At 47.2% G+C, this 13,053-nt stretch overlaps 1 protein-coding gene across 1 annotated transcript in view; it reads right to left on the reverse strand.

Annotated features, from left to right (window-relative positions):
• Nucleotides 1–13,053, reverse strand: part of LOC126547201 (N-acetylated-alpha-linked acidic dipeptidase 2-like) — an 80,981-nt gene that overhangs the window by 41,091 nt on the left and 26,837 nt on the right. The window contains exons 4-7 of the mRNA XM_050195097.2: nt 12,912–13,034; nt 8,623–8,739; nt 7,453–7,636; nt 3,406–3,496 (exon numbers count right to left, since the gene is read on the reverse strand). Of these exons, the coding sequence (XP_050051054.2) occupies nt 3,406–3,496; nt 7,453–7,636; nt 8,623–8,739; nt 12,912–13,034 (515 nt within the window). The remainder of the gene's footprint in view (nt 1–3,405; nt 3,497–7,452; nt 7,637–8,622; nt 8,740–12,911; nt 13,035–13,053) is intronic.

Here is a 13,053-nt window from a genome sequence, read left to right on the forward strand (position 1 = left end):
CCCCCTTTGCATAGCTCCCAAGGCGTTCTTTACCTCTTCCGGTGTTACTTGTGGGATTTCAAGTTCCTCTAGCCTATTCTCTCTCACCTTATCGTCGTGGCTGTTACTGGTACTGTACAAATCTCTATAAAACTCTTCAGCCACTTGAACTATCTCATCCATATTAGTAACGATATTGCCGGCTTTGTCTCTTAACGCACACATCTGATTCTTGCCTATTCCTAGTTTCTTCTTTACTGCTTTTAGGCTTCCTCCGTTCCTGAGAGCCTGTTCAATTCTATCCATATTATAGTTCCTTATGTCCGCTGTCTTACGCTTGTTGATTAACTTAGAAAGTTCTGCCAGTTCTATTCTAGCTGTAGGGTTAGAGGCTTTCATACATTGGTGTTTCTTGATCAGATCTTTCGTCTCCTGCGATAGCTTACTGGTTTCCTGTTTAACGGCGTTACCACCGACTTCTATTGCGCACTCCTTAATGATGCCCATAAGATTGTCGTTCATTGCTTCAACACTATGGTCCTCTTCCTGGGTTAAAGCCGAATACCTGTTCTGTAGCTTGATCCGGAATTCCTCTAGTTTCCCTCTTACCGCTAACTCATTGATTGGCTTCTTATGTACCAGTTTCTTCCGTTCCCTCCTCAAGTCAAGGCTAATTCGAGTTCTTACCATCCTATGGTCACTGCAGCGCACCTTGCCGAGCACGTCTACATCTTGTATGATGCCAGGGTTCGCGCAGAGTATGAAGTCGATTTCATTTCTAGTCTCACCATTCGGGCTCCCCCACGTCCACTTTCGGCCAACCCGCTTGCCGAAAAAGGTATTCATTATCCGCATATTATTCTGTTCTGCAAACTCTACTAATAACTCTCCTCTGCTATTCCTAGAGCCTATGCCATATTCCCCCACTGACTTGTCTCCGGCCTGCTTCTTGCCTACCCTGGCATTGAAATCGCCCATCAGTATACTGTATTTTGTTTTGACTTTACCCATCGCCGATTCCACGTCTTCATAGAAGCTTTCGACTTCCTGGTCGTCATGACTAGATGTAGGGGCGTAGACCTGTACAACCTTCATTTTGTACCTCTTATTAAGGTTCACAACAAGACATGCCACCCTCTCGTTAATGCTATAGAATTCCTGTATGTTACCAGCTATGTTCTTATTAATCAGGAATCCGACTCCTAGTTCTCGTCTCTCTGCTAAGCCCCGGTAGCACAGGACGTGCCCGCTTTTTAGCACTGTATATGCTTCTTTTGGCCTCCTAACTTCACTGAGCCATATTATATCCCATTTACTGCCCTCTAATTCCTCCAATAGCACTGCTAGACTCGCCTCACTAGATAACGTTCTAGCGTTAAACGTTGCCAGGTTCATATTCCAATGGCGGCCTGTCCGGAGCCAGGGATTCTTAGCACCCTCTGCAGCGTCGCAGGTCTGACCGCCGCCGTGATCAGTTGCTTCGCAGCTGCTGGGGACTGTGTAAAAACATATGCATCGTTAAAGAAACAATCAGCGTGGCAAGAGCTCCGCTAGTCCTGGCATATCTGGTCATTTCGTAGTCCTCAGGTGGAATTGTAATACCGTTGTTCTGGTTGGCGTTCTTCTTTCAACAATGAAAACACACCTTGGGCATTCCTATATAATTTTAATAGCCGCCCGGCACGCAGCTCCTACAGGCATGATGAACGTCACATACTTCGTGCTTATGGAAACACAAAAAAAGTCGCAGTGTCGACCGAAAATCGGAGCATTGATAGCGATAACAAGGCATTAAACAACTACACGAAGTAAGGTTCGTGGGTTTATTGGTCGTATACATTGCAGTAAACATTCACTTGCTAATACATTAACAAGCATGGTGTCACGCGCGCACATACATATATGAGTAGATCTCACTCTATGACCACGCATACACTCTCTGTCACAACGCTGGTATGATGAAGAGTGCAAGAAGAGAGGAGCTAACATTTCTGTTGCCTATCGCTTCAACGAGTCTCCTAAACTTGAGATTACGCGACCTCATGTACTCGGTGTAGGGAAATACAGCGCACATGCTGCTACCAGCCATCTCAGCTCGCCAAATGTTTGCACCAGCCGCAGACTAGCTCCAAAATAAGGCACGCCGGGGGGAGGAGGTGTGCACTGAGGCACTCTAGCACGCGCTGTTGGTCACGCGCTCGCGTGGTCCGTAAACTTATGCGGTCGACTTTACCTACACGTAACAACTATGAGCGCTTAGGCCTTCTCTCATCGAAGTGTTGCTCGTGCGCGACTCGAGTCCATTTGCATCCCGCTGCCGGTATTGCCAATCGTCGAGAGTGATCCCCCCCCCCCCCCCCCTGTCTCGTACGCACAGCGATTTACCGGGTTTCTCAGAGACTTTTGGAGAATGCTAGAGTCGGTTCTTCTCAGATACTAGGCCAGCGTTTCTTTACAAGTGAGCCAGACAGTCAAATACTCCATGATTAAACCCTTCAATCCCACGCGCAACGCACTTCAGCGAGCATCTAAGGCGCTTGGCGCTGCAATAACGGCATTCTAGTGGAATTCTAAGGTGCTTCTTTTACGGCTTCACGCGCTACAAAAATACAGAATCAACGACACAACTCCGGCTCAACGCTGATCCTTTGGTGCGGCTATCAGAAATAAATAAATAAATAAATAAATAAATAAATAGAAAAATAAATAAAGAAGGAAAGAGAGAAAGAAAGAAAGAAAGAAAACAACAACAACGGTTTCTTTTCTCTATTTTGGCCGGTCAGAGAAATACGAGAAAGATACACTGATGACGACGACTGTGTCAATGATGATACGCCTCTCCGGCTGCCCCTGGTCAGTGAGTATATAGCGAAAAGAGTAAAACAATTTCTAGCACAAAGGAAAAAGATCAATACATGACGCCCTGCTGTGAGTCGTTTGTCTCCTCTCCTGACGCTCCCTTCTTGCTTTCTCCTAAACATGCTCATGCTGAAAACTTCGTTCAACTAGCTCGGACGTGGACAATTCTTAGTTCTCGACTGTTCTCTTTCACCCTTCGTTCCCCTTCCAGGCTGTCCAATGATAAAAACAAATGACAAAAGTCATCCCAGATCATTAGGTAAGCAAAAAAAAAAAAAAGAAATTGTCACATGTTGATATGAGGCTCCAAAAATTTGCAGTTTTTCAGGAGGGTAAATTTGAACATGCAATAATATTACTAGCGATATATCTCAAATTTTATCGGGCTTACCTGAAATCGCAGAATGAAATGCGTGAGGTATGCTCTATCTTTTATTGTTTGATTTTCTTCGAGAGAAACGAAACGTCTTTTCTGTTCGTGTGAAACCAAACTGACGGTCGTGCATTATGGATTCTAACAGTTGTTCAACTAAAAGCTGCCCTTGTGAAGAGAAAACAGTGACTCACTTCAGGATGCTTCTTGCATCATCATAGCTGATCGGCTGTGCAACAGTCTGCGCCAGCTCGGCATCGTTGACAGTGGTGCGATAGACTGTATCTGCGAAACAGAAAAGACCAAGCGGGTTTCTTACTAGGAATCACGCGATACTGCATATAGCCAGCTAATAAAAAAAAAAAAATCAGCGCCGCAATTAAGTTCTCCAAACGCTCGGAAACTGCGTTGGTGCGCGGCAAACATTGCGTCGCAGATGCACCCCCACTGGACAAACAAGGCATGTTTACACTAAATTATGTGAGCAAGTGATTCCGCTTTTTAATATTAAGTGATAAGCGTTCTGCTGTTCATTACATGGTCCATATCACTTACTAGCATTTAATGTAAAATCTTTGAACACGCGTTCTTTTTTTATCACCTTGCCGTCTTTGGAATCCAACTCTTCTCCATTGCGTCGCAACACGGTTTTCGAAGAACCATACACATGCAAAACGCAGATAATATCCTCCTCCCACAAATTCAATGTTATTATTGACAAATCATCACTAGCTGACTATAATTTTAGACTTTTTAAAGCCTTCGACAAGGTGTGTCACCAGCCTCTGCTATACGAGGTGATTTTTAAGTTTTTTAAGTAAGCTTACTAAGTTACTAAGTAAGTAAAACTTACTAAGTTTTTAAGTAAGTTTTTTAGTAAGTTTGTAGTAATATTGAAAAATCCCCTGTGGCAGCACACTTCTTGTTCTTGATCTGGATTACAAGAAGAGGCGGACATCATAAGGACGAGAAATCGAAACACATATTCAACGAACTGACAGAAATTCACAATTAACTGTTTATTCAATTACTTTATGGCACATATTGCAGTCTACGAATTGTAGCCAGTGAGTTGGCCAGGCACTTGAAATGAATTCCCAGGAGCACACCAGTTACTATTTGCCAAAGTGTGGGACGAAATACACGAGCCTTACTATTGTGCTTGTGCTTCAACGCACATTAGAGCGCGGTGGCGGCTTTTAGCGGCTAGGGCGTTGCGCTGCTAAGCGCCAGGTCACGGAATCCCGGCCACGTCGGCCGAATTTCGATGGGCGGCGAAATGCAAGAACGCCCGCGCATTGAGCGCACGTTAAAGATACCCAGGTGGTCAAAATTAATCCGGAGTCCCTCGCTCCGGAGTTGTTCTTGTTTTTGCATAAAAGAGTGCTTTGTTAAAAAAAAGGAACAGCAAGGCATTTTTAGGGCGAGTTTGAAGGCGCATATCTTCCCACTGGTGCCCTCCTGGAAATTTATTACAAGTGGATATACCCTGCAAACTCACCAGCTACAATTCGTAAATTGCAATATGTGCTCTAAAGTAACTAATCAAGAAGTTCATTAGTGAAATTTTGTTAATTAGTTGAATATGTGTTTCGATTTCTCTTGCAAGTAATGTACGACTCTCTGATTAATCCAGCTCAAGGAGTACAATTATGTTACCTGCAACAGGCAGTCTTTAAAAATTCCGTAAAACTTGGGGTGTATCACCCGGTATAAACTTATCCTGCTTGACATTTGACATAAAAATTTTAACTTGGATAGAATGCTTTCGCTACTGCCGCTCTCAACTCGTCTCGTGCAATGATTCCAACCCTAAGCCCAGTGCAGTACCCACATTCTTGTGTACCGCAAATCCTTGTGTACCGCAGGGCTCTGTACATGATTCACTTGCGTTTCTTGTTTATACCGGGTGTTTCTACGAAGGCTACCGAAAATTCCTAAAAGTAGAGCACTCAACATAAAAGTGCGACTGTTTACAAACCACATTATTGGGAATGGTGGACATCTGTAAACAAGTTTACTGTTCTCATTTTCTCGCTAATTAGGTAAATACACTCAATAATCTAATTAACTGGCGTAGTTACGCGGCTCCTGACAATGTAAAGTTTGTAGCTACTCATGAGGTGGTCTCATATCACCTTTGATATCGCGCAAGAAGCCCTTCCCTAGGCCCTGCATCACGAGAGTTTCTCGATTTTTCGCTGAGAAACTGAAACTGCATGAGCGCTTGAGGAGCGCAGAAAACCGCTTGGATAAAGAAACGTTAGTGGTTTGCGCCACACGAGACGAACCATGTTCTGTGTTTGGACATGACTGATTATGGCTCCTGGCTTGGCTTTCGTCGGCAGTGCATAACATTGGCAATCACATACAATTACCAAGCTAGGTGTTAACCTTAAACGATCTCAAAAGGTCGCGATTATCACTTTGACGGTAGCGGCAAGTACGCACGAAAAGAAAAGCGAAAAAAAAAAGCGAACAACAGAGTTCATATTTTACCCCCCCCCCCCCAAAAAAAAAAAAAATTCACGCAAAAAGTCATCTGGCAATTGTCTAAGTATTCGTAAGCATTGTGTCACCTGTTCGTCTCTGCGCAACCCGGTGTCATTATGAACGTTGTGAAACTTGATCCGACCAGTATAAACGACAGCGCTGCGGCGACACGAACTGCTGCGGACGGCAGCGCAAGGTGAATTGATGACGCAAGCAAACTACTGCAGGTGCCGGTGCCAGGTGCGCTGACGAGGTTCCGATCATTATCGCTTTTTAGGGCCTCATCCATTCGCGTCGGACTCCGGCAGCGGCTGCATATGGCACAGCCGTGGGGGCCCCTATCGAAGGCGATTTGAGATGGGGACACAGTGCGGAGAGTACTGATAGCTTCTTGCGAGCTGTGTTGTCGCCACTTATTTCGCGTTGACGCGAGAGGCAGCACGAAGGTCAATTCGCTCACTGCTGCGGGCCATATCTTAAAAGCGATCGTCTCACGTGATGGACGGACGGACGTTTTTCCTCGCTGGGTAGGCATAGAAATGTTTACGCATTAACGCCCCAATTCCACGCGCGCCACCAAGCAAATCTTTGGGCAAGCTGGCCCAACCAGCCCGTACGCTAAGGATTGTTTTTAGCGCATCGATGACGTAGTGAGGAAAATGCCTGCCTCGAGCCGTAATCACCGCGTCGAATTAAGAAAGATGGTTCGCCTCTCGTGGCGCAGACTGGTTAACGTGAGAAGACGTCAACAGCTGACGTTTCTTGCACACGTGCTTTTCTACGCTTCTCAAGCACTGAGTTTCTGCTTCCCCGTAAAAAAAAATGAGAGAGAGAGAAACTTTCCTGTGGTGCAGGGCCTGGGAGAAGGACGTTTCTCCCTATTTGATAAGTGATCATCTCGTCAATTAGCTAAATAATTTGCATTGTCATGGCTAAATTCAGAGCGCGAACTACTACTAGCAAGTAGCGCCGTGTCCTGTCTTTTCTTGTGCCTTAGCTTGTGTCCCAGTAGTTCGCGCTCTGAATTTAGCCATGCTTCCATACCAACTCGCCCATTTTTCCCTTTCGATTTACATTGTCAATAACCGGGCAAATACTCTAATTAATTATATTATTTAGTGTATTGACCTAATGGGCGAGAAAATGAGAATCATGTTTCCCGATGGCCGCCGTTCCCGATAATCTGGTTTCTTAACAGCCGTATTTTCATCACGAGTTTCCGCCCCCCCCCCCCCCCTTTCAGGAATTTTTGGCAGACTTCGCAGAAATATCTGGTATAAACGACTTGCCAGAGTGAGTTTCCTCTAACAGTCCCTCATACGTTTCCTCAAGGTGTAAAACATGCGTAAAGGAAATAAATGTTCGTAAGTGTAAATTTATGCGTGTGGATAGAGAGACTAACCAACTTATTTCCCTATATAATCTGAACGGTGTACTATTAAAAAACGTGCCCCCAAAGTATTTCGGTGTCCACATCGCATCCAGCCTGAAGACCACTTGGAGTTTTGTTCAACGTGCATCCTAAAGCAACGCGTACGCGATAGGGTGTTTTTTCTTTGCATTTATACTTTATCGCAATGGTGCAGCTGCCGCTGCCGGGTATCAAACCCGCCACCTCGTGCCCAGCAGCAGCAGAATCCCACGCAGCCACCGAGCAACCGTCATGCAAGGAATGAGATACGGACACAAGCAAGCAATCTTCAATGGTTTACTTAGAGGGACCAGAGTGGCAACCTCGCATTGCTTACCGACGGCGGGGTAGCCAGGTGTCAGGGGGTCCCCCCGCATGTATGCGGCACTTTGCCTCTGGATGGCGCTGCCGCTGATCCAGATCGAGTCCGGGAAGGGCTGGGTGTCACCTCGCGGCGCCAGGTCGCTGGCGTCCGGGAATACCACGACGGCCGCGGCGCCTACCCGCTCGGCGTTGCGCACCTGCGCGCAACGCAGCGCACATTATGCGAACACGCCGCTGCTGGGTCCAGCATGTATTACGACGCCGTCGTCTTGGCGTCACGATCGGCGTTTCGCATCACTTCAGCAGAAGCGTAGACATTTCTCCTAGGGAAACTCCTAGCGCGTTCCCGTAGTTTGTGAGGACACGCTACAAAAGATAGAACAGGGCGATCTTCATTCGTGTGCTCGCAATAGTCTAAAGAACACGTGCTGTGACTCGGAAATGCAAACAGTGAAGAGGTGTATAGTGAGCAGGCACCTTTGCGGGCCCTGCAGGTTATATATATGTATACGCTGAAAGGCTCGCCTGAGCCCCAGCGAAATCCAACAATTTCGGCTCTTACGCACGCAGACGTATACCGCTTGCAATGCCTCCAGGCTCTAACCTGAATCTCTGTTAACGTTCCGATTGCTATTTTGGTAGAATCAGCGAGCGAATGGATAGTAGCAGAAGCGTTCTTTTGCTCGTGTGGCTGTCGTTCCTTCAGCCGTACTTCACTCGGTAACCGCACGCTCGCGTACAAAAACACGTCATCTCGACTTTGTGCGCATATACGCGTCAGCTATACGGGGCGTGACAGCTGGAGCACTTAAGCGGACACAAATCGGAAGGTGCCGGCAAAAACGCGGAGACCTCGTGGCACATTCGAAACGGGTCTCCATGGAGTCCTCAGGCCAGACGGGTCGCATCCCAGAGATGTACGGTAGATCGGAAGGGCGTCAATATCATTATGCGACGAGCGACTACGCGTGCTGCCGAGCGCCACGCCTGATCAGGTATCTTTGAACGCGAATGACCGTGACGTTACCTTTTAATATCGTGAAATAGTTGTCAAGACGAAACAGGACATATCTTTGAGCTGACTGTCTTTCTTCCCCCCCCCCCCCCCCCCCCCCCCCCGCAAACTGCTTCATAAAGCGTGAACCAGGTACAAAAAAGAAAAAGAAAGCATGATCATCTATACCTTTTGTCCACCGGTTATCTTTCCAGACCGTACCAGGATAACCTTGCCGTGCAGGTCCGTATCCCTGAAGTAGTTGTAGTCTTGTTCTCTGCCGTAGTTCACGTATACCGGAGGCCCCTGGAAAGAAGGAGGAAAGCGAAGGCACAAAAGGCGAGATGTGTACGCTGAGTGACATATGTAGTGTTAGATCATTCAGTTAACGTGCGCTCAGGTTAAAGAGCTTTGAGAAGCACAGCACCAGAACTGCTCACAAGGCACTAATTTTGTGCAAACATTGATCGTTCCAAAAATGTAGTCGCTTAAGTAACGCATCCAAATGAAAAATGATGCAGGCTTTGATGCATTTGCCCTTTCGTACGCGCTTTTGAAGATGCTCCAGGATCATAGCTGGCCTTCCGTTATCGTTCCTATATACTTCAAAAAAGTCGCGGTTTCAAAGACGGCGGTAGCGGTAATAATGGCTGTGGCGGCGAGAAGGGGGTGGCTGCGCTGCTCTCAAAGACATGGAGAAGAATAACTTATATTTTTGAACAACACAAGAAGAAGAGAATATCAATTTCGGAGCAAGAAGAATGTAAAGGTATGGAGTACTATAGTACGCAGTTTTGGAGCAAGCCACGAACATCATTTTAGAAAAAGGAACAAATGCGTGCTTTTTCTCCTTTTTTTTTTTTTTTTTTTTTACACCTTATGTGAACGAATTGCACCAGCGACAGCCGTGGGGTCGTAGGGTTCTCCCTCATTGGAGACATTTTCGCGATTATCTGAAGCGTCACGCCTCACTGGTTAGGTGCTGAGACAACTTTTAAACGAGCCTGAAGACACAAGAAAGACGTTTTCGCCCCCTGCGTATGAAATGAAAAAAAAAATTAAGGCGGGTAATGCCGTTAGAGGAAGCCCGTTATCCGCGCTTCAGTATACAGTGTGTGCGTGCGTGTGTGTGTGTTTTACACAGCATACAACTTTTTAAAAAGAAGCTATAAGGCTGTAAGGCTACACACACACGGCGTACGTACAAGCCAGCTAACGTAGCATTTTAGCAGATAAATTCCTTGGCGTGGTAGGTCGACATACTTTGGCGCTAATAGCGGGAGCTTCAGAAGACTAATTCACAAAAATTATTAACTTTTTTATTAGTGCCTTGGCGGCAGTCGCTTAAATGGAAAATTTGAAGGCAATCACATTTTAGTGCACCCTCATGTTTTAAAAACTTGGAAGTCGCACCTAACTTGAGATATTCGTCATCGAATTGCAACGGTAAATCCAGGCAACATCGAAACCGAGCGTCGCGGGAGCGCAGGAAAGGCGGCCCCGCTATCATATCAGACGGAAACGCCCCGTGACGACAAGCGCGATGGAGAAATTGCATTTGGATGGGGGCGAAATGCGAAAACACCCGTGTGCTTAGACTTAGGTGCACGTTACAGAACCCCAGGTGGTCCAAATTATTCCCCACTACGGCTTGCCTCGTAATCAGATTGTGGCTTTGGCACGTAAAGCACCCCCCCCCCCCTTTTTTTTTTTCTTTTGATGTTTGAAACTGAACGTCTCGGCCAGTCGCGTCGGTTAAGGCCGATCCACACGACGGACCAAGTCCGCGGGCCGCTCGGTCACGTGATGCGACGTCACGGCCCGCCGCGGTCCGGTCCGGCGCAGAGCACATCCACACGGCGGACCGCCATAGCAGACGGCAGAGCAGACCAACCAGCTACACTCTCGGCCAGAGTGTTATCATTGTTATCATGCCGGCTCGAGTCCCACAAAGCCGGGAACTGCTCAACGAGGGATACAAAATAAAAAGCCTCCTCGTCACTCCAAAAGGACACGGTGTTTAAGAAATATATCTGCTGCACGCACGTGTAGGAGGAACGGCGGACATGACTGGCTTTTGCTGAGCTGAAAACTAGATTGGATTTGGCTGAAGACACTCTGTTGCCGGGCAACATTCGTTGGCTACGCCAAAATCGCTGCGGTTTGCATCCGGTCCGCCGCCAAAACTGAAGCGGGAAAAGCCTCGGTGATTTGTTGGACCGCGAGGGCCGCGGTCTTGCGCGGGCCAACGACGGTACGCACGAACTGGTGACGTCCTATCACGTGATGCGCGGACCGCGGTCCAAAAGAGCAATTTGGTCCATCGTGTGGATCGGCCTTTGCTGATACGGCTCGTGTTTCCTGGCAAGCACGTGCGGCTGTGTGCCGGGTCATGATGTGGCGCGACATAGTGTCAACTTTCGCCCCACACTTCTTTTCCGTCAGACGAAGCAGTGGAAGGCGCTCGGTTTCGATATTGCCTCAATGGAGCTTTGAAATTCGATTGTGAATATCTCGAATTAAGTGCTATTTTCAAGCTTAACAAAATTGGGCATTTGTCATTTAAACCAATAGCACCAAGGCACTGACATACTTAATTATTGGATATCTGTTAATTAGTCTTCTGAAGCTAACGTTATTTGCGGCAAAATATGTCCACCCCTAGGAACACCGCTGAAAGAACGCCACGTTCGCTTCGCTTTTAACTTTTTAATAAAAAAATCTGTATGGCCTAAACAAAAGAAAACAAAAGAAAAATACCCTGTATACATGCATGTGCGGGATTCGGTGTATGAGGGCACGCGAACGTTTGGCCTTCTAGCGTGGCATCTTTGAAAGTCTTTAGGGGGTTCAGAATGCACGTGTTATCCTTTCTTTCCTTCTCTCTCTCTCTCTCTCTCTCTCTCTCTCAACAGATGACGACGATCGAAGTGAGGAGCGGCTTCCTAGGATAAGCCAGTTGAATACAGAAGGAAGACTATAGCCGAAAAAAAAAAGAAGCATTCAAGTGTACGTATAACAAAATGCAACTGAAACATAAAAAGAAGAGTAATTGCTGCGCGTCTTATGCGCAATAAACGAGCCTTTTGTGATCGTCAGATGGTTATTTGCCCAGATATGAGGCAGAAGCACTATCGGCGCTTCCTGTTTGGAGCGCTGCGTTAGCCATTATTTTTGTTACCACTTCAACTCACTCACTGCGACGACGAATCGCAACACCCTAGACAGTCGCTGACGAGTACAGGCGCCGTGACAGCTGTTGGTATTTAAAGGAAGCGTTAGTGCAAGTTACGTACAATAGGCATCCTATGCCGAGCGGAAGTTTCCAAAGCTAGGCCCGCAGGCTCGTTGACGCTGTGTCCATCCGTCTGTATCGTCATATTTCTCTTCTTTCACGTCTTGTCCAAGTTGTATTGAAGAGTTTCCCACAAGTATACTGCACCCGTAAAGCCCAGAAACGCACCTTATTAAACTGCATATTCATCGTCAGGCAGCGAAACAACGCAAGTAATGACAGGTGAGCCATGATCGAGCAAAATGATAACACCGAAAGCGTACGCAAACAAAAGTCATGGCCATTCTTCCCTGCGAAGGTGGGTGACCAGCGGAACTGTAAACATCGTGTTAAGAAAACTTGTGGTAACGACTGTATTGCATCACTCATTACATTATCATCACTCATTACATCCCAATGGCTTTGAGGTCGCTATGATATACACTGATCGGCATACTCGCAACTGCAAACACAATATTTGATAATGTCAAATCGATGCACGTACGCCACTGGGTGGTCGGTTGGGCCAGATCGGTGTGGCATCGCAAGCGAAATGTCCCCGAAGCGTGTAAACCACTCCCTTTTCGGTGCCGACAGATCCACGTTGAGTTCACCGACAATGACCAGAGGGGTGTGTCATCGCAACTAACGCACACAGAGTGAGTAGCCATGAACTTTTCGACATCATATTTCGACATCGGAGAGACTTCTTTGCATCTCTTCGCCGCATTATCCGATTCGCGACAGGCGTCTGGCCTGCCGCTTCCGATCGGCCTCTCGGGCACGGTAGTGTTTGCCGCGCGCCGCCGTCGTACTCTCGTCCGAGTCCGCGCCGTGGGGCTTCGCAAGCGAGCTGCTCTTCGGGAGTCCTAACCGCGCGTGGCTTCACGACATCGCAAATCGTGCTCAACACTACCAAACTAGGTTTCTCCGAGGCAGCCGACGACAGGTTTCGGCATGCTGTTCTGTATGTTGTTTGCGTGATTCCAAAGAATGTAAGCACTGCTCGCTTACCTTTGCTGAGGGCCTGTAGCTTTTGCCTTACGAGGCTATGAGCCATTGCATTTTTTGCTTGCTTACAGGGGTATTAGTGTTATGCGGGTATGAGCCATTGATGATGATAGTTTTGTGTGCGGACGCGAAACTTCTATGGCACTCTAGCCATACACAGCTCCGCTGTAATATAATTCTAAGCCTTGCTTACCATGCCTGTGCCCATCGGCGAGTAGGCCATGTATGCAGGGGATATGTACGTTTTTCCCGCTAGCACCGCGGTATCTCTGGAGGCACATGTCAGGAGCAGCTGATTGTCTTTGTACAGCATCACCTGCGCCGGTGTAGAAAGA

Source organism: Dermacentor andersoni, chromosome 1 (genome assembly GCF_023375885.2).
Source record: "Dermacentor andersoni chromosome 1, qqDerAnde1_hic_scaffold, whole genome shotgun sequence".
NCBI classification, from domain to species: domain Eukaryota; kingdom Metazoa; phylum Arthropoda; class Arachnida; order Ixodida; family Ixodidae; genus Dermacentor; species Dermacentor andersoni.